The sequence below is a fragment of the Alosa sapidissima genome, chromosome 16, assembly GCF_018492685.1.
Source record: "Alosa sapidissima isolate fAloSap1 chromosome 16, fAloSap1.pri, whole genome shotgun sequence".
Classification (NCBI taxonomy): domain Eukaryota; kingdom Metazoa; phylum Chordata; class Actinopteri; order Clupeiformes; family Clupeidae; genus Alosa; species Alosa sapidissima.
Window position 1 is genome coordinate 17,386,217 of NC_055972.1, and position 21,805 is coordinate 17,408,021.

Sequence of the window (21,805 nt, forward strand, 5' to 3'; positions counted from 1 at the left end):
ACATGCACACAGAGAGAAAAACCGAAAAACCATTAGAGCCAAATCACCTCGGGATGCAACATAACCAATAAAGGTTCTTAGTGTGTGGGATGATTCATTAGAGACTGCTCTCTCTGTCTTCCATCCCAAAGCGCCTTCTAACACAGTCCAGGCTACTGTACTTAGCTGACTTCAGCAGCCCAGGCCCTGCCACAGACAGACTATCACAGACCGTCAGGGGTGCGGGTGGGTAGGTGGGTGGGTGGGTGGATGAGTGGAGTTAGAAAGATGGAAAATGGCATTTGGCAGTCTGATGTGGCGCTGCCCTTTGAAAACAACACATACACAAAAAACTCCATCTTTCTTCTCTCTGGCAGAGCTAGAATGCAGCTCCACAGTATGGAGGAGTGTTTGCCTTGGCACGGGGCTTGGAAACAGTAAAAACACCAAGCGCTGGATAAGATGGAGGGCCGCCCCATGTGCTCCGCACCGGAGGATCCTGATGGAGGCGGCTGGGTGGGGGGGGGGGACGTGGGAAAAGGAGACCCTGTCCATTAAACATCAATCCGCCCCCGCTTGGAACGACCCCGACAGGCGGAGGGGGAGGCTAGCGTTAGCCGCGGGCGTGTCTCTTGCGCCGCTGGGCTCAGCGGGCGACCTCGGGACACAGCGTGCCACTGGAGTCTGCTCGGTCCGCACCGGACCATGCTGTGTCCTGCCACGGCAAACCCCCCTGTGCAAACAGAGGAGCGTTTCCGGTGGCCTGGTGGGCCACTCGCGCTCGTCTCCATTCTTCTGTTTGCACTCGTCTGTTTTATCACTCTGTCCATTTCCCCTACGTCCAGCCTAGCCGCCCGGCCACCCATCCCCTTCCTCAGCCAGGGCCGACACACAAAGGCCGGCTTTAACACAGCGCTGCATAAGTTCACTATCTCAGACGGACAGGCACACACACACTCCTATACACACACACAGCCACACACATATTCACTTATAGAAATACACACACTCACACACTCCTATACATATACACATACACACACACATACACACACACACACACACACACACACACACACACACACACACACACACACACACACACACACACAAACTAACACGCACACACATCCTCTACAACCAGACAGATGTCTACTACCTGGTGAGGTTGAGAGACTTATGGCAGGAAAGAGAGGCTTGTTAATGCACAGGACATGAATGGACAAAAACAGAGGGGTGGTTGGAGGTTATGACTTCTCAGAATGCTTTCTGCGCACAAAATGTATCCCAACAACTTAACACCTGCAATAGAAATATTAACCATCGAGGCCAGAACTGAAAACACATTTATCCCACGCAGTGCAGAGATTTAAAAAGGAAGTCTGGGACAGTTTTATCACTCTCATATTTTGGAGACACTCTCCATTTATCGCATAAAAGCAAAGCTCTTGTGCACAGCAACAGACAATCATTGTTGTATGGGGTGAGAGGTCCCCATGGTGGAGAGGTGAGGCTCACAATGTCATTGTTCAGAGAGAAACACACAACGTTCTTCTCAGACAGAATGAAAGTGAGAAAGAGTCAAAGAGAGAGGGAGAGAGGGGGAAACAGTGGGGAAGAGAAGGGGAGGCAGTGAGAGATGGAGAGAGGGAAACAGTGGGCGAGAGAGAGAGAGAGAGAGGCAGAGAGTAAATGAGAGAGAGTGAGAAAGAGAGAGAGAGAGAGAGATCTGGCACCCAGTGGGTCCCAGGAGTGATTAAAGTGAAATGCATCAAATGGCCCCTGTCAAATGGCCTCGGCGTGACCCTGTCCCCTCAGGGCCAGTCTGCCCTGGGCCCCGAACATCAGACTATGGCCTCCCACTCTGGAAGTTTATCTTGGACTTTCTCTGGGCCACGGGAGAATTGGGGGGACATGAATGACTCCTTGTTACACAATAAATGTGTTGCATAGACCACCACATATCTTTTTTTTCCCCTGTTTTGCACCCTCCGAGATAACCGCGACTCAACCCAAACAAACACAGTTAAAAAATAGTGCGTATTAAGAAATCATTATTTTTTTCCTTTCACTCCCACCCCCTCCCATGTTTTTGGAGAAACAATAATGGCTGATGCTTCCAAGATGTCGCTCGCTCCGTCGCCGAGTGTGGGAGACGACCGCAGACTCCCTTTCCCCGTGGCCGCCAAGAGGTCAGGACAAAACTCAAGAACCTCCCGGAGACAACACAGCAGGGCCTTCACCTTAGTCACACAGACACAGACACACACAAACACAGTCAGACGCACAGGGAATCAGTGTGTGTGTGTGTGTGTGTTTGTATATCTGCCTGTGTGTGTGTGTGTGTGTGTGTGTGTGTGTGTGCATTTGTGTTCGTACTGGCGTGACCATGTGTGTTTGCATGCTGGTGGTGCTAGGTGGGAATATCTAGTATGACCACAGCCCTGGCTTTCACAATTTCCCAAATTTCCCAAAATGCCTGTTGCCACCGTATCTCCATTCCCCTCTGTAAAACCACCACAGCCCCCCCCCCCCAGGCTGCCTTTCCCCTCCTGTATTTATAGGCCAGAACAGAGGGGGGCCTGGGAGCCCTGCACATTGGTGTTAATGGCCCTCTGCGCTGTAATTGGCCCCTCGGCACGGAGAGCCTCAACAACTGCTCCTTACACCCCCCCCCCCCCCCCCTTCCCCCGCTGCCCAGCTCCCATCAACCCACACCAGCCAAGCGGGTCACTGTGCCACCGACTGAAGGCGGCCATTGTGTGGGACGTATGGGGCCGTAAAAGAGAAGCCGTGCTTCCTGCCATTGTATCCTTTTCACAGAGAGAGCGCTCAAGGGGGCAGTTATCGGAGGCGTGTGAGCTAAAGGCAGGATGCCAGCTCTGTAAGACACCCACAGAGCAGTTCTGACCGCAGAGTGGCCAGATATGGGTCATCTCCGGGTGAGATCCGGGCCCGATCTGGGTCACAGCTGTTACAAAGTCCACTGCTCTCTGGGCTGTAGGGCTTCTTGTGTGAAAGTCAGACTCTTCTAGGCAAAGATACATCTTACACACTAAGCCAGTAGAGTTTGACCGCCGCAATGAGAATGGGCCACCAAGCAAGTCCAGGCACTGGACCAAAAGGAGAAGTATAACAAGATTTAAAGAAACATTTCAACCCAAGGGAGCCTCTTTCTAAAGTTTGAAATAAATCCATTAACACCTGACAGACCGATATAGATGCATAACAGAGTGAGGCAGATGGCTTAATCACTTGATGAATGTCTTCATCTCACAAAGACACACATCCAAGAGTCTGACCTCATGGTTTTGGAAAAACAGCAGAGAAGGGCATTATCAGCATAAAGCTGTGGAACATGTAACAGACCGAACTGATTAACCTTCTCTGGAGATCCAAACCAGCTTTAGGAGAGTAAGAAGTCAGAAAGAAATGAATCAGTCCTTTAATGATCAATGTATGCGCACATTTCAAAAATAGCTCCGAGTTCTCATTGGTTCCTTCCCACTACCCAACAATGAAAAGACTCAGAAGCTGGTGATGTAATGAGCTGGTTTGGATTGAGTTGGTGAGTTTGTGATTACTCCCTTTCCCCTTCCCAGCCCCTTCGCATTTTTATTACACCAACTCCATCCTTCAGTGACATGCCAGAATGGTTCAAACCGAGCCCAGCTTTGATCTCACGCGCTTGTTTGCATATCTGGAAAACAAGATGGCAGTCTCCCAACCCCCGGACCCCACACCACCTCTCTCCATCTTTCTCTCCCCCCCCCCCCCCCCCCCTCTCTCTCTCTCCTGTTCTCTCCTTGCCTCTCTGTGTCTGCCTCTCTGTGCTGGGACGGCAGAGTGTTGTGCCCGGGGGTGGGAGAGATGAGGTCAGCTCATAAGGACTCGGCTTCGTGTTGGAGCTGCCTCACGCTTGGACGGGAGACTCTTAGCAGCGCACCAGAACGCTCTTCTCACAGAGCGACTCAGGGCCGCCAACTAGAGCTATTAAATATATTAAAGGAACCGTATGTAAGATTGTGGCCAAAACTGGTACTGCAATCACTTTCAAATTACTGTAGAGTGGTGTATCCCCTCCCCCTCCCCCCTGACTGGCAGAGCTGGCAACCCGGATGCCGAAACACTACTGATTTCGTGATTTGTAGATAGGTGGAGGGTGGCACATCAGGCCAAAACACAACATGACAACATCAACATCAGTTGAGGGCTGCAACTTCACTTTTTAAATGACAATATCCTGGCCGGACTACTGTTGTCAGTGATATAAGTATTTGAAATGAACATGATTTCTTAATGTCTAGTGAGACATCAGGGCCATTTTATGATTAATTGAAATACATTTCTTACATACGGTTCCTTTAAAGCTCGCAGAGATACACCCGTGTGTACTTACACATGAGCGCAGACACACTCACACACACACACACACGCACTTAAGAACTGGACATGGGAAATGAGTTGAATAAACTCCAATCACTATTAAGAGTTTGTCTGTGTGTTAGGATTTCCATATATGGGCAGCAGATATATGGTTTTGAGCCCAAAACTGTGTCAGTGTTGCTCAGTATGCGCTATGCAGCAGCATGGTAACAAGCTCAGGGTACATTCTCTCATTAGAGTTCACGCTATATTGACTCATAATAGCTACAGGATGGATCAAACAGAGCAATTACCTCCACATAATCAGTTGGATCCAAGCCTAGAAACTAAAGCATTTGACGAAATAAAGGCCATAGTGTAACAACATGACACAGAAATACACTGCACTGCTGTGGTCATATGGGAACTTGTGAATTCTGTGGTGTATAACGATGATCACAGTCTTGACCACTATGACCACTCTGCTAGACTGCAGACCACTCACACCTAGGCCCATGATCAGTGTCCTACACCTGACACAGGATCCAGCATGAGCTCTGGTCTGTTTTTCTCATTGAGTTGAGAGACATGACCCAACCTATCCCAACCCCAATCTGCTGCCCATTCTCAACTCCATCTGGAACCAATGAGCATGTCATGAACTGACTCTTACGACAATGCAGTCGAGATATCAGAATAAATCGTAGATAAAAGTTTTCTCCCCTTTCATTCAACCCCTGTCAAACTTAAGCCTTAAGATTTTACTAAATAGTGAAATGTGTTTTTTTTAGCTAATGTCATTACAAGGCACTTGGACAAACTATGAAGTATATTTGTTGACAGACCAGATTTAGCCAGATATGTTTTCCAGATCTCAAAGCCAAATTATGTCATATGTCCTTGTATTTCTGAGGAAATTTATTTGTGAATTTGGAGATGAAAATGTATAAACAACAACTGTACTGTTTGTACTGCACTGACCTCCAGCAGAAAGTTATCCAGAGGGAATAAACAGAATGGGGGACATGATGAGGGAAGGCAATATGAAAAGGCCTCCTAAGCCTGTACTGTATTTCATTAAAATAAAAAAATAAAAACAGATATTTCTATGATCACCCTCCAACTCAGGTTAAAAACTCTAACAGCTAAATGAAATTCCAAACCTCCATATTTTCTCAATAAGCCAGTAGACCTTTTCAAAAGACCTCTTGAAACCACAACAGGGCCTTTGCTAACCACAAGGCATGAAACACCTGCTTTGGCTGCCATGCTGGTTCAAAGCACATACAGTATACCCAAGGATGAAGTAACCCTTAACCTAAATCAAAACACTGTCAACATTATTATCTGACATTTAACATGAAAAATGTGCCCTGTTCTATTCAAAGAGTACATGACCTTGTGAGTGAGCCAGTTCTAAAATCAGTAATGTCATAGTGCTTGAGAAACAGTTACTCTTTTGATGTGACCAGAACCATGATAGTGTTGGTCCTTGTCACTTCTCTATTTATGGGGGAAAAATTACTGGTTTAAATAGTTTCCGATTGCTGTGCTAACCCCCAGGGAAGGCAGTTATGTTTACTCCCATGAGAATGGTCACTTATTACAAAAGTTCAGCTGCTTGAAGATGTGAGTGCATTTAGTTAGTGTCAGCATTCAGAGAGTGAGGGAGCATTTGGGGGGCCTATCTGCTGCCCTGGCAGGGAACTTGTTCCATCTGTGTTCTCTCCCCCTCCCATGCGCTAATACAACACCCCCACGGACACGTGCACTGACATACACACTCGCATTCTTTCTTTCTTTCTTTCTTTCTTTCTTTCTTTATCTCTCTATCTCTCTGTCACACACACAGTCATGCACACACAAACAAATACAAAGACATACAGATATGCACACATACATACTTACAGCACACACACACACACACACACACACACACACACACACGCACACACACACACACACACACTCCCCCATACTGTCGCACAACCCTCTGACAAGACCCAAACTCCTCTAGATTTGAATCGCAGCCAACTCCGACCAAACCCCCCCACGCGACTCGACTGATACTCGCGGCAGACAAACTGTCCTGCGGTGGAGACAGTTTACTCCGAGCCCTGCGCGTTGACCCATTCGGTTTGGGAGACACACATAACTCAACAATTAAGGGCAAAACGCAGAGAGATGAATTGCTCACTGGAACCACGGCCACATAAACACAAATTACAGTAAACCTTTTTTTTATGGCCGTGCACGCGCATACATCAGGTAAAAGGCATTCGGCGTCTGACCCTCACGCGGCTGAGAGCGCAGCTGTGAGTTTTAAAGCGGGAGTGGAGGTGCCATGCTTCCCTGGTGTAAATTGGCAGATGGAAAACGTTTTCTGCTCGAGACGAGCCCGCTAAACGAAATCATCTTTCATTCTCTATTGGGAAAGCTGTCAACGAATTTAGAGCTGTTTTCGGCCAAGCTTCAGAAGATTTGTTGTTCCAACATGCGCGAAGCATTCAACAAACACTGGGGATTAAACCCGCGCCAACACATATATACTTTTAAATCAGTCTCAGTCTTCAAATACTTTAGCACTCCGATATCTCCACAGACATTACCTTTTGGGGGTATATCTCGGGTCAGCATTATCCATTTCACGTTACCGAACAGAGAAATCCTATCGTTTTGCCCTTCAGATATTTTTTTCTTTGCTTTTTCTTGACATATGCTTGGCAGTTTCCTGTTATAAACACTTCAGCATCAGATCTCCTTGTGGGTCATGTTTATTGAAATGCTTTTCATAGCAGTGAGACCACACAGTATCCATGTCCCAGGGGGAAAGACCAGTGTAGTGAGAGGAGTCACCATTAGTGGACAGCACATGTACAGTACACATGAGGAGAGTGTAGGAGGGTGGATGAGGGGAATATGGGGAACGTGTGCAGGGCCATATTGCAACAGGACATGGAACTCCATTCCATTCCCAGAATTCCAACCTAGTGCCCTCTATCATCGTATACCCTGTTTCCTGGATGACTCCTTGATGTTACCTTATCCGGCTGTGTTGTGGGAGTCCTAGCCAGGACATATGCAACTCTCTCTCTCTCGCTCTCCCTCTCTCTTTCGCCTTCTCTCTGTCTCCCTCTGTCACTCACTCACTCTCCTTTCTCCCACTCTCTCTCTGCAGCCAAGCCAAACGGCTTTGGAGTAAAAGAGAAAAAAACGCATAGGAGGGAGATGGGGAATTTGAATCAGGTCCTTTTATGGAAGCAGCCTTGACTGAGTGTGCGCCTTTGCGTGTGTGAGTGTGTGTGCGTGTGTGTGTGCGTGCGTGTGTTTGTGCACGTGTGTTTGGGGGGCGAGGGGGATGGTGGGTGTATGGCTTCAATCAAGCCCCTTAAGCTTTCAACACAAGCCCAGGACCCTCTCTTCAGAGGCGGGCGGTACAGAGAGTTCATGTGACCTTTCAGCTCGGTTCGTGGCATCTGACGAGTTTCACCTTTGTGTCTCTGCACCACTGCCGGTAGCTACTGGCACACCGGCTCATTTTCTTCCTATTACAGGTGGTTGCAGCTGGGACATTAGTCCTTACTACCAGAATGCCAGTGATCATTTCATAACTCAACCCCCCATGCAGCCCCTGTAATGCCTTAGGCAGCCTCGTCTTGTTTTTTTCCTGATGAGGGAATGGAAATACAATGATGCAAAAAAGATGAGGCTTGCTGCTCTCTCAAGTGGTGCCCAAGCTGTGGGATGTATGCTAGCATTATATGGAGGGGTGAGTCATACCACTGCAAACAATAGGAAAATGTGTTTTTAGATAGAGGTCAAGCACCCTGAGTCTTTTAAAATGGTTAGTCACCCTGCCCCATTCAAAAGAAAAACAGTATACGGTAGTACACTGCATGAACTGTAACTTTGGAAAATGGAGTATTGTTACAGTATACGAGGGCATACAATACACTCTAAGTCTCATTAATAACAACAATAAACACAACAATAAACACAACAATAACCTTATTACCACCAGCGGCTCCTCTCACTTAATAGAGGGGATGACGATTGAACCATATGTGTCTTGGTTGTTGATGTTTTGTTTTGGACAAACAACAACACATCAACGCCACCAAAAACAACAACTCAGTTGTTTTAGGGCTTCCCTCCTAGGGAAGATATACTTCCTGACCATCTAGATAATGTAACGCTGTGCACAAACAGGAAACGGTTCCTTTCCACTCTTTTGCATTTAAAATCACAGATGCTGCCAGATCCTCTTAGCAACCGAGGCGTATTGTGTTGATACACACAAGAAATCTCTAGGCAGGATATTGGAGGTTTCAATACCAAAGATAGCATCTAAAAACTACAGTACTCTAGGGGCAAGCATACCGATCTATGAAGCCCCATCAGTGGAGAGCAGTAAAATATTAGCATACACCGTAGATCCGCATTAAGTCAGTATCTCAGTTGGATTTCCTTAAAAGGTGCTTTTCCTATTTCTATCACCTATTTGTCATGGCTCTGAGCCTACTGCACTGAAAACGATAGGATATTGGAAATACAGTACTGCACTCTGAAGCCAGTGGACACAGAGAGGGAGAGCGGGGATGGCAGTGCCTCTGCCTCTGCGCAATCTTTTCGGGATTGGGGATATCCTTTAGGGAGAGGCAGTGGATAAGCTTACATGTCATGCATGATAAGGCCTGCAGTTTTATCATTCTGGGCCCGACGTCAACTCAGGCCAGTCCCATCCTGGTCTGTCAGAACTTGTTCCAGATGCTTCCTGTAGCTGATGAGATCACTGGTCAAAAAACTAGGCCATTTGACCTCGTACCCCTCTTCACATCCACCCACCCACACACACAAACACCCACACACACACACACACAGTACATTATCGTGTCCATTGTGTGTGGATTCTTCAATTTGCCCTCAATCTGCCCGGTGAAATCATGTTTCAGCAGTAGGCATCATATCACACTATAAACGTGCTCTGGTGTGGCCGTGCGTCTGACCTCTCGTGCGCACAGCACCGTGGCTCGGTCACACATACAGGAAACAGACTGTTGACCGTGAGGCTACAATAGCAAAGAGATACATTTCCAACAACAACTGTGAGTCTGATAAGAGGAGGACAGAAGAACCAGGCTCCGTTTGCTGACTGCTGTTTTCAGCGGCTCCCCTTTCTTTGTTGAGAGAGTGGCCAGGTGGAAAAAAGAGCAGGGAGATTAGGGTCTATTATCACCATGGCCAGGTTACTGACCCCCTGGGACACGGGGCCTGATGTGTGTGTGGACAATCAACTGTGTGCAAGATCGAGCAACTCTGTGCCGCACAGCTTTCGTGAAGCCCTACCTATTTCAACAAGCAACATGTTTCATTCTAGGTGACAGTAAAAGTCTGCAGGGTCCTATTAGCTTAGCTGAGTTGGTTACAAAACTGCTGGTACACTAGCGTCTATTGTGGTCATGCAGTGCTTTTATGGGAGCCACAAACTAATTTCTAAACAAGATTGTTAACATCATGTGAACAAAGGACAAAAAAAAATAAAAAAGCAGAGGTGTGTACAAAATGTATTAGGGCAACTCCACAGAAAATGGACTTTTTGTCACATCCATAGCGCCAGTGAAATGCCTTGGCATTTGTACGATGTGAATGATAATATTCATTTTTTGTGCATTTTTTTTCATGTACATACTTCCGCCAAAAATAGAAAATGCTCAAATTTCATGTAATTATTCACATCATACCATACCATCACATTTTATTGGTGTTATAGATGTTACAAAAAATGTAATTTTCCATGGAATTGCCCAATACATTTTCTTTGAAGTTTAAAACAATGTGTGTGTGTAAGCTTTCAAAACTGCTCAATTTAAACTGTAGCAACTGTAGACCAGAATGCATTTTGTTCACCAACAACTAGCCCACAAGCATTTGCATTAGTTTGCTCATTTGAACTCAGCTCTGGTCAGCAGTCAGACTACAAAGGTCCGGCGCCAAATAAACGTGCGCTACATGCATTGTTCCTTTCCCATGCCATCATGGATATTATTAGGTCAGGCACAGTTCCTGCTTATGCTATGTACTAAAGATTTCACACTAGCCTGAAAGATGTGCAGGCCAGAGCTTTGTTTTAGTGGAAATTAAGTGGTGATTCTGCTGCTTTCCTGCTAAGCCGCATTCAAGATCAAATGGCTCTTGAAATGGCATTCCAAACAAATGAAGTGGGCATGCAATGTTCTTCCTAAACCTACGAGTGGTGCACGTAACAAAAAGTAGGTTGTCCTAGAACACAACCCCAAGCCTGGCAACCGCCTCAGAGGGAGATACGTGCAAACTGCCACTTCATCTGGACTAGATCTTATTTGCCTTTTCTCAGACTAGAGGATCCATTCAATTTTTCCACCGTATTTACTCGGGGATGGTTGGCTCTTTGCATTTTAATATTTTTCCATCCCGTGTTTTATAAATAGGTGGCAGAGTTGCCAGTATGTGTTTAATAGGGGACAGCTGGATATGATTACCTTCCTGCCAGCTATATCCACTGTATCAGCTTTCTTGGCCTTAGCTAAATGAAAACCAGTAGAATGGCACCAAGGGAATGGTGCATTTCCAGTTAACTGTACATGGTGGCAAGGTAAATGGAGGTAGTGTAGCAGGCAACGTCTGCCTCTCTGGTGACTCCACTGGTGGTGGTTGTGCTAGTTTGACAAAGGAAGGGGTTTAGGGGTCTCCATAACCTAAATCTCTGGGTCAGTGGGTTGCCATCACACCAGCTGAGTCTTGAAAACAAACAAAAAAGAAAAAAAAGTGATATATTTTGGAAAAACGCTCTTGTTGAATAGTTTAAGCTGTACAAGGTCATGGGGTGAAAATTTGGGAGGCAGAGTAAATGTTTTCAAATGCCCCCATTAAAACAAATGGCCACTCCACATTTCCAAACAGACGAAGCTTCTCAGTATGGCACCTCTGAAAAACTAGGCCAGAACAGTGTGCTTGATAGCCACCACTGAAAAGACATGTCTGCATACGAAACGAGACTGCTATACATGGCATAAGCTGGCATCAGTTAACGGCATATTCCAGCATGTCCCCTATACGTCACCGCACGATCATTGCTCCTCACCTACTTCAATTACCATGCAGGTCCACTGTTCATCTCAGTCCTCTGGGGCAGACTGCACAGCTGCAGCCCAGGGTAGGGCAGATATCTGGAGTTTAATGGCGCCCTAAATATCCAGGGTGGCAGTTCCGAGGTCAGACACACAGACCTGATGGAGATGTGGAGCGCGGTGACAAGAGCTCCAGGCAAATGTCCCAAGATAAATCTGCAACTGTTCGCAGGCACAGCCTAATTTAGACTCTACTTTCAGCATTAAAATGCACCTCATGGAAGGCTGGTTGAGGTCATGGCTGGTACACAGATAGTTGGGCCAGTGAATGGGCCGTATTATCAACAAATACATGCAACTGTGTACAATATAGTGAAACAGTTGGGGGTTGAGGATGATGAAAACATGAACGACTGCTGGCACGGCGATGAAAAGCTGTTTACGCAAACTTGACCACGTGCTACACTCTGGGAATTTGGGTATCTTACCGTGCAATTATGCTTACTTTTTATGATGGAACACATCAACAAGGCTTAAGTTCTAGGCCAGAGGATAAGACTCGTGCTCTTTTTGGCATGGACAGGCTGACACATTTATAGCAAACTGTTAACAACTGAAACCTGGGTGGTTTCAAATACCTCTATGCTTCTCTGTGCCATTCCAAAACTAGTCAAGGTGTGCATTGTTTTTATGTGAACATCATTGCATTGTTTTCATGTAAACATTGTTTCATGCTTTGCTAATCATTTGGCAAGCACGGTGGGCTGATTAAATGTCATGTGCTGTACAGTCTGTGTGTGACTTTTTGTCTCTTGGCATAGCATGGTTGTAAAGGAAGTGAAATTGACAATTTATTAGCTCCTGTAAAGTTCAGGAGTCTGGTTGAAGATTTTCGTAAGGCTACAGAAATCAGACCGATTCAGGATAAAATACCCAGCCATCAAAAGATGAAATGCTTGTCAAACACGTGCTATTTTTCTAGCGTACAGCCTCTTGCGATCAGAGGAAACAATAAATAGCAATGAATGTGCCAACCACCCCTGATGACTACACTCACACTCACTGAGATTTTGAGGGATGACAGTAACATGAGCTTCTCCGATTCTGGCCTCTACTCATGAAACTTCTGGCTTCTGGTGATTATCCCAAAGAATGTCTGACATCCATCATGAATATGACAAAAAAAAATTGTTTTTCTCCTTTAATCTGAGGTACAAGTGCTCAGAGTATGCCGTTTATTTGGCTAAAAATAACCAAACAAAGAACATCTGGAGCTCTGGTATGCTGTTCCATCCTCCTTGCCAATAGAAACATGTTTGAAATGATCAACATGAAACAGTTACATAATATCTTACATTTTTCCACCAAACAATCTTACAACTGTAGTGGTACAGATTTTCACTGTGTATTATTGTTCATCACAACTGGTTTACTCAGTGCTGCCTTGTAACTTTGTGTTAACCTTGGCTAAGATGTCTGTGATTTCAGTACTCTTTTCATCCATCATCAGTGGGTGCTAAGTCAAAGCCTCTCCTGTTGCTTTACAGTGCTTTAAAATAAATAGAACCCCTGCTCTGACCATATGTCCATTAATTCACTTTCTATACGGTGCTTTCCTAATTAAAGAGCAGAATATCACAGAATTAATGGTTTATACAGTTGGCCAAAGCAGTGACCACTAGAGACTACTGTAAACCACTATTTTTTAATAAGTTAATTTGATTTGTATCCTTTCTGAGATCCCATAATACTCTTTCTCTAAGTTATATTTGCAATAATAATTGCAGAAACAATTACAGTCTTGTATAACGTGAGACAGAGTTTATTTGGTTTAATTCGATTTCTGGGAGCATTACCATCACATACTGTACAGCTGTTAAGGTAACAGGAGTTAAGTTACTTTCTTACATTGACGTTCCTCCCTCTCATTGGTTGCTATCCTGAGCTACAGTTAATTTTTCTCCTCCTGAAAAGGGTCAGCGCGGAGACTGACCATGCGCTCACATGTCAGTGTGAAGGCAGTCAACCAAACCCCCAGCCACTTTTCCATCACCAGGGCCAAGCCCCGAGCACCGGGCCCGTTGACACAACATAAGCTCATGAACCCACTGTGACGTTAGCTTCTATAGCGGGGTTCGCTGTTTTCACAGCATGTTTTCAGGGGAGGAGGATAGAGGTAAGGGAAGGGGAGGGGGCACAGCAGAGCCCCCCTACACACACACACACATACACACACACACACACAAGCCCATGAGAGAATCCAGTGGAGCACCAGCTGGCTTCCATTAGCATACCTCTGCTAGCGAATGGGAGGCCTGGTTGATGTGGGCAGACACTCAAGCTAGATAAATGACAGGATTGGCTAGGGAGGACGGCCCTCTGAGATGGCAGGCAAATCAGGTCTGATGATAGTCATTTTGCTTCTTCTCGGTGACACAAGCAATTATGTTACTTACACGCACATATGTGTGTTCAAGACGTCAGCACATTTAAGAAAGGGGCATTTACAAAATCACATATTAAGGTTGGCTAAGGTATTACCCTTCATTATTATCTTGATTGGCTACATCTTTCATCTATGACCATTGTTTTGGAAAGATTCAGAAACTATACTCCCAACTCACCATGGAAAGTGATGATTTTGCCCAAACAATGGCAACATTCTGGAAGCAATTCATTATGTATCCACCATTTCTAAACAATTCTCAAAACTTCTCAACCAATCACACAGCACCAGACAAACGGTGTAGTTTGGTGGGGTTTCACTCACAGCCTGACGTGTTTAGGCAAATGGTCCATGCTGTGCAATGCCGGTAATTGTATGTCATGGCCGGAGCCAGCTAACACGGCTATAGCATATTTGCTCCTCAATCAACACAATAAATGTATGGCTATCTATAATCTAAATCCAACAATAACCATGTCTGGCCTGGCCAGACTAAACAAGCCCCAGACACCTCATGGCCATGACTGCTGGTTCCACACGCACTTCAAACAAAGCAATTTCGCCAACTCAAACAGCATCTCGACTCAAACAGAAATCTGCACGAAATGAAAGAATATTTCACTAACAGCAGGCACATGGGAGGTGGGGGCTATGTAGTGTTACAGTTGACAGAGCTGTTGTATGGGATTTTTATGATTTACAGAGAAATTGACAGATGCTAATAAATAGCCTTGTGTTCCCGTGTCCAGACTATGAAGAGGCCTTGTTGATTTTGTCTAGTAAAGTTAGAAACCTAAAGTTCACTCAATTCTCACAATCCAGGTTCCCCTCGGGTTACATGTCAGTCAACCATTTCATGTCTGGCATGTTTTAATGCTTCTAGTCATTTGTATATTTGAATTTTAGACAAGTCGCTTTGCAAACACCCATCCTTCAGTACACATTCTGCGATGTGAATTACGCCCTTGGGAAATAGTTTAGGTATTGGTGGCCATGCTTGACTCGAGTATAAGCTATAGGAATCGTTTGCTGTGGCCTATTCCCCCCTTCCCCGACCCCTTCAACTAAACCCCAAAAATACCACAAATACCAGGCCCAACCACAGGCACATGAGGTTTGTTTGGGTCTTTCACTTTAAGCACAGAGTTTCCTCCAGTCTTTGTCCCACTGCTTTCTCTCTTTGGTGGATTGTCGTTCTAATTACGCAGAAAACCGGGATGTAAGGATCCGCTTTAAAAGCAGTTACGCGCAAATCCAAAACGCATTGGATCTCAGCGTGTGGTCACGCGAGACTGCCTGCACAGAGTGCGCACACACACACACACACACACCCACTGACACACACCAGGGCCTGTAGATGATTAATACGCCGTCTTCATTCGCTTCGAAGTGTGTTTATCCCATTCACACATTAGAGTTTGCCAAGAGATGCCAACTATGTGGGGCGACACCAGATCCCCACACTAATGCCCCGGCCCACACAGACACATCTGAGCCGCTTAGAGCTCGCAACAAGCAGTTATGACTCCTATGCAAAACATCTTACAAACTTCAATAAATCACCCGTGCACAAACATCCACCAGTCTTCTGGCGTCACCAGTCACAAACACAGTCTACTATCGCCTCTGTAGATGCACCAAAAATGCACTTATGAAAATAAACTCTAATGATTATGCCACTTGGTGTGGTTGGATGTGGTAAATAAACAGCCAATTCAGTGTGTTTAGTAGTGCTTCGTCAGTGTGCTTTGTTTGCATACAGAGAAAAAACAGCCATCATGGAATGATATACAGCCATAGCACTGGCTAGTTCACATGCATAAACTATGTGTGGCGCTGCTGCAACTTGAGAAGTAGTGAGTGTCACAACAACATCTCTTCCCTCAGCTGACCTACTATTATTTCTGACATGACACACAGATGACTGCCTCAAGTTGTCTGATGTGTTACATCACGTCGGTCACGCTTAAAAACTGTTTGACGTAACCTGCCACTTTCATGTGACAAAAGTACTACCGGTACTTAAAATCTGGCAGCTCATGAAGCTTGCCACTATCAATGCACTGATTGTTAAGAGAGAGTGAGAATATAGACCCTGTTTGACAAACTTCACATTGTAGCAGATGCTTATGCCTGCACATGCGCAAGTGTGTTAGCTTACGTGTGTGTGTGTGTGTGTGTGTGTGTGTGTGTGTGTGTGTGTGTGTGTGTTTGTGTGTGTGTGTGTGTGTGTGTGTGTTTATCCATGTGTATGAAATTGGTGTGCGCTATAAAGAAACATATGCCAGCCCTATTGCTCTCTCTTTCCACAGCTCCCCCAGAGAGAGGAAGGGCCTGCAGTGGCCTGTAAACCTGGCCCGCGCAGCGGACGCTCTTTGTGTGGGCACTCTTGTTAGCAGCAGCGATTAGCTGGCGGCCCTCAGGCCACGACTCCCTAAGCTGTGGCTCCTGCTCTCAAACGGGCCAATTAGAACAGACAACAAAAGGCCACTATGCAGGAACAGTATGACCAGTGGGCCCGGGCCTGTGATAAATCCATTCACAGTCAGGGACAGAGCAGGACGCTAGTGGACTCAGTAAAGGACTCCATGTTATTTACATCTGCTTGCTTTAGGGTGAGGATGTGAGGGTGACACATATAATGAGGTTAATTCATATGAGATCCTGAGCTCCCCGGGGGCTGAAGTCTTGACCCAAGTGTGACCGGTCTACTGGCCAATTAGCTTTATGCATTGTGTTCTCATGCATATGTTTGCATGGACACTGCTGCACACCCACACAATTTGATTCTGGGCGCTACGCTGTCAGAAACAGCCCAGAATGAAATTTTGACATACATGTAGAATGGAAGTAAAATGGAGCCAAGAGTATTTGACTTGGTGACATGCTGATCACTGTGAATAAAAATAACTAAAAATTTGTTTTTATGTTTAGTCTAGAGAAAATCAGGGTGGCGCTCACATAAAGCCCCTTATGTAACACACACACACATGCACAGTGCAGAATGAAGTTGAAAAACAACATGGTTTGGCCTGACAAATACTGGAAATGTTCAGTGAAATGTTCACAGCGCAACCCAGCTTGGCCATGGCAACACACAAACAGTCATTACATGGCCCCAACTCAGACTGTGAGCTATGAGCAAAGCACTGGATTTAAACAAGACTCTGGACTCTGGCCTTGATTGAAGGGTCAGAGCACAAGCCTATGGACATGTGGACCCCCACACCCACCCTCCCTGGAGGAAGACTCACCCGGACGTGTGCGGTGTAGTGGTGGCAGTCCTGCTGGTTGACGTCCAGGCTGAGGGCCTGGCTAAGGATGGTGGTCTGCTCTCTGTTGTGAGTGAAGTAGACCCGTGAGGGCTGGCCCTTCTGCCGCTTGTCCACATCAGCCGTGAGGTTGTATAGCAACTCTGAACAGAGGGGGGGGGGGGGGGGGGGGGAGAGAATGAAAGGGAGAAAGAGAGAGAGAGATGGAGGAAGAGAAAATCAGAGAGGAAAGGAGGCCCACAGGCAAGTCAGGGGTACAGTAAATGTATTACAACCACCCACCCACCCACCCACACACACACACACACACACACACACACACACACACACATACGCACAGGACATGACTCATTGATTCAAATACTAACACATGGGTTTAAACAGAAAGCGTCTGTGGACACTGCTGTTAAAAATAAACCCTTGTATCATGAACATTTTGCAAGTGGTGGCACTCGGTCAAAACTGAGTTAACAGGCTTAATTCCCACATTGATAGAGACCCAACACAACACTGGGACTCCGTCCAACTAGTCCCCATTTTGACTTAAGCCATGCTTCCTAACAGGGAGGCTAGCAGCACTTAAGGCCTCTGTTTAAAATGTAGATGTGAAACCATGCGGATGAGGTCAGGGTTTAGCCATGTTTGTGTGGTGGAACACCCCTACTGTGCCAAAGAGTTGTTCCTCATCCAGACAGAGAGAGGAGAGAGAGTGAGAGAGAGAGAGAGAGAGAGGGAGGGAGAGAGGGAGGAAAAAAACGACAAAAGAGGAATGAAAAAGTGCAGGTCTGAAGTCTGAAGTGGTTGCCTCACAGGGTGTTGGTGCTTGTAGAGGAAACTCTGGGAGGGGTTGTACTTGGGCAAAGCACACTGTTCTCTTTTCAGCAAAAAAGAAAAAAGAAAATCAAAAAGTGAAAAGGGATGCGGTGACTTCACTCAGCCGATGGAAGGGTGGCTGTCGTTGGGGCGTCACCAGACGCGAGGTGCTGCAGTTTTCCAGTGGCGATGCCAAACGGTCAAACAGAGCGGTCCTTATTCCCGCTCTCTCTGGCCCACAACCCCTTTATGTAACAGACCCCACGCGCTGTCACACACCCACATGAAAAACAACCCCACCCAGCCTGACAGGGCCATGTGCACAGCCACTCCTCACCTCACCAGTAAGAACACTACTGCACTGAGGGGACTCACTCACCACACCCACCAGTTGTGGAAAGACCACACCCACACTTGTGTCACTATCCTCACCCACTACCTGACCAATAAAAACTCTCAGCTCTAAATCCTGGCTCCACCTATAGCTTGAGGTAATCATGACATCACATGCTGTGCGTATCCTGGGTGACATACAACCATAAACAAATGGGAACAAATTCTGAGTCTGTTCACTGGTTATAAATAGAATCGGAATCCTCAGAATCACTGGTTACAAATAGAATCACATCTCTTGAGGTACAAAGGAGCATGGCAGATATGGTTCTGCTGCCCAGTGATGACTGAATAATGGCTTCCTCACCGATCTGTCCAGGAACCTGTTTGCCTCTGAAGAGGAAGCAGGCGGTGACATTGAAGCAGTTGAGGTGCTGAGGACCCTCATGACACTGAGGCACCGTGATGTTGATGGACACAGGCAGGAAGATGGACACCTCCACCGTGATGACGGGCCGGGTCCTGTGGAAGCCCAGAACCAGACCAGAAATGGCACATCACACAACAGGGAAAATGATCACATGACTTTCAACAAGGAACTCAACAGGCAGCTGGAATTCAACTCAACAGCTGTTGAAGATTTCACTCACCTTAGCAGAACCACACTGTCAGTCATGAAAGCACCTATGGTCACGTCTACGATAAAAACAAACAAAAAAATGTCATAAGTAATAATGAGCATTACATCTGTGAGTGACTATTCCAAATCAGCAACATTACATTAGAATGAGGAAACAAAATCAGAACGGTAATGTCTACAGCTACTAAACATCTGAATCATGTATAATCTGTTTTTTTTTTTATTTCAGTTTTTATTTTAGTTTTTACAAGGGTACAGGGGCCATGATGGTAAGGTTCGTTTTATGTCTTTCTTTCCTTTCTTTTTTGTATTCCATGAATGTGCAAGTGTCCAGGGAGGAATGCTGTAAACAAAATACCACAACATCACGCGGACAGCTATCCCGACAGGGGAATGTGTTAAAAGGCTCCATCGGAAATTAAGACAGCACTTCATTTCTTCACACTTGTCACTGCAAGAGAGTGGCTGTTTTTTATATTCTTGTTATTGAAGCTGTTGTTCCTAGGATGAAAAACAAACTAAAGCAAGGTGCCCCTGTGTTTGAGCCTGTGCGGTTCCCAGCAAAGGGTTTCTATGACTGGTGGCCCGGATATCAAAGCATTCCCTGTGAGTTCTGATTTTGCACGGGTCTGAAGTTAAATATGTTTGTGCCGGTCGGTAAATCTGTGCCGTGGGGGTATGGTGAAGTGTGCCAAACCTGGGTAGCCATTTCCATCCATGTCCACATTCCCCGAGATGGACTGGCCAAACATCCTCAGGCCCGGATTAATACTCTGTCCAGACAGCCTCTGTGGACAATCAATCAAGGTGACAATCAGACGCATTGATCATAACCTCTACCCGTGCAGGGGTTCATCCATCACTGTCTGGGAGGTAACCAGCACTCTGACCCTCTCACCCATTCATCCCTCCCACATTCAGACTCTCCACTTGAACCCCAATCCCTTGTGTGTGTGGGCAGTACAGCATTGAGTGCACACCTCTTTTGCTTACCAATTCCCTGACACAGAGATGGCTATTAGAGTCTCATACGTCATGTTTTGATGGATAGACCGCTACTTAATACGGCTAATCATTGATTTGTCTGTAACACCCCCCTCTAAATGATTACAATCAACACACTTCCCCTATTCTTTGTGTAATGCAACCCAATTAGATTACCATTCTTTCAATTGCAGCCAATAGTTACCACAATTACAAACAATGTATGATTCTTCTGATTGTTTTTACTAACAGTAGAGTATATTTTCAGACCAAATACAGGCGTATTAACATCTATGAATAGCTCTTGTCTGTGTCGAAATGTCTGAGGCCAAATAAAATGACGGTGGAAGTTACCTTATGATGTATCAGCCATCAATAGACGTAACATTAGCAGCTAGTGGTGTTTGCTCTGTGGCAAGACCAATAAGCTTTTCAGAGACTTTTTGCTTGTTTAATGATAACTTTACACAGGGCAGAGACCCAAGAGTGCCTCCCCACCTCCCCTCACAGAGAGAGACACAGTGCTGACAGATAGGACCGATTACCATGGAGTATTTGCTGGTGATCCCCTTGGCGTCCCCATGGTAAATGTACACTGCTCCACCATAGTCGTCCTCCTTGGGGGCTCCTATTGCTACATCTACAGTAGAGGAGACACAAAACAGGAGAGACAGAGAGAGAGAGAGAGAGAGAGAGAGAGAGAGAGAGAGAGGGTGAGAACAAATAAAACCAGGTAAAAAAACAGACAAAAAGTGAGAGAGAAAGAAACAGAAATGGAAAGAAAGAGAGGGGGAAGACAGAGGGGCATGAAAAGACAGTGAGCAAAAGAGACAGAGGGAGAGACAAAGAAAGAGAGAGAGAGAGGAAATGAGAGTGAAAGAGAGAGAGAGAGAGAGAGAGAGTGAGATAGGAAGGGAGAGAAAGCGGGAGAGAGAGGGAGAGTGTGAGAGAGAGAGAGAGAGAGAGAGAGAGAGAGAGAGAAAAAAGAGTAAAGGGGGTTAGAGAGGAGATGAGAACAGATGAGACAGATCCAGCACTGCATCTGGGCAAAAGTAAACATGACCAGCGAAAGGCACAACTGGAATCGCACGGCACACCACTGCCCACTGTGTGTGAGGAGCCCCACAAACCCCCCTGTTTGCATGAAGCCAGACCCCGCTTGGCCAACACACGCTGTTAAGTCACTTAATGGACACTTAAGTGTTGTCCGTGCTCATAAAGCAGTGCGACTTCTGCACCAGTGGAAACAGCACCATAAAGAACAGGCTCTGGATTTACATTAGCTGTCTCTGTTCCATCCAAACAAAACATGTGGAAAACGAACATTCTAACCTACAGAACAACACTCCTTTGTCATGCTTTGCAGTGCGCAAAAAAAAAACCCAGGTGTTCGGATTCGACACTTATACTCAAAAGAAGCTCAATGAAAACCCCTTGAGATTTTCATGACTATTCTTTTATTACTCAAGCAGGTTAATGTTCTTATTTACATGCAGTTATTTACCAGCTTGCATTTCACTGGCAAAAAAACATTCCATTACGAGCACAGCAAATATCTCGGGGGTCAAGGGGGCTCAAGCCTGGCACATGCACTCTTGTAAACACTCACATCACATGTATGACTTCCAGAAAAACAGAAAGCTAACACCCGGCCGCCCACAGACTATTAGGCCAGCTTATCATTCTACTCAGGCTACTGTAGTGCCGATGTGGTGGACTTTACAAACAGTGGTGTGTCCTGCCTGCCTAAGTGATTGCAAAGAGGCACTTTGTTTGCTTTGGAAAGGCAGGTATTTGACTTCAGCAGTTCACTGTGGGCTCTTCAAGGTCAATTACTCTTGAATGATTCACAAGCTCAGTCTTCAAG

At 45.9% G+C, this 21,805-nt stretch overlaps 1 protein-coding gene across 1 annotated transcript in view; it reads right to left on the reverse strand.

Moving 5' to 3' along the window:
* itga9 (integrin, alpha 9) overlaps nt 1-21,805 on the reverse strand; it is a 61,603-nt gene that overhangs the window by 20,315 nt on the left and 19,483 nt on the right. The window contains exons 11-15 of the mRNA XM_042064853.1: nt 20,484-20,578; nt 19,652-19,742; nt 18,965-19,010; nt 18,682-18,836; nt 17,151-17,311 (exon numbers count right to left, since the gene is read on the reverse strand). Of these exons, the coding sequence (XP_041920787.1) occupies nt 17,151-17,311; nt 18,682-18,836; nt 18,965-19,010; nt 19,652-19,742; nt 20,484-20,578 (548 nt within the window). The remainder of the gene's footprint in view (nt 1-17,150; nt 17,312-18,681; nt 18,837-18,964; nt 19,011-19,651; nt 19,743-20,483; nt 20,579-21,805) is intronic.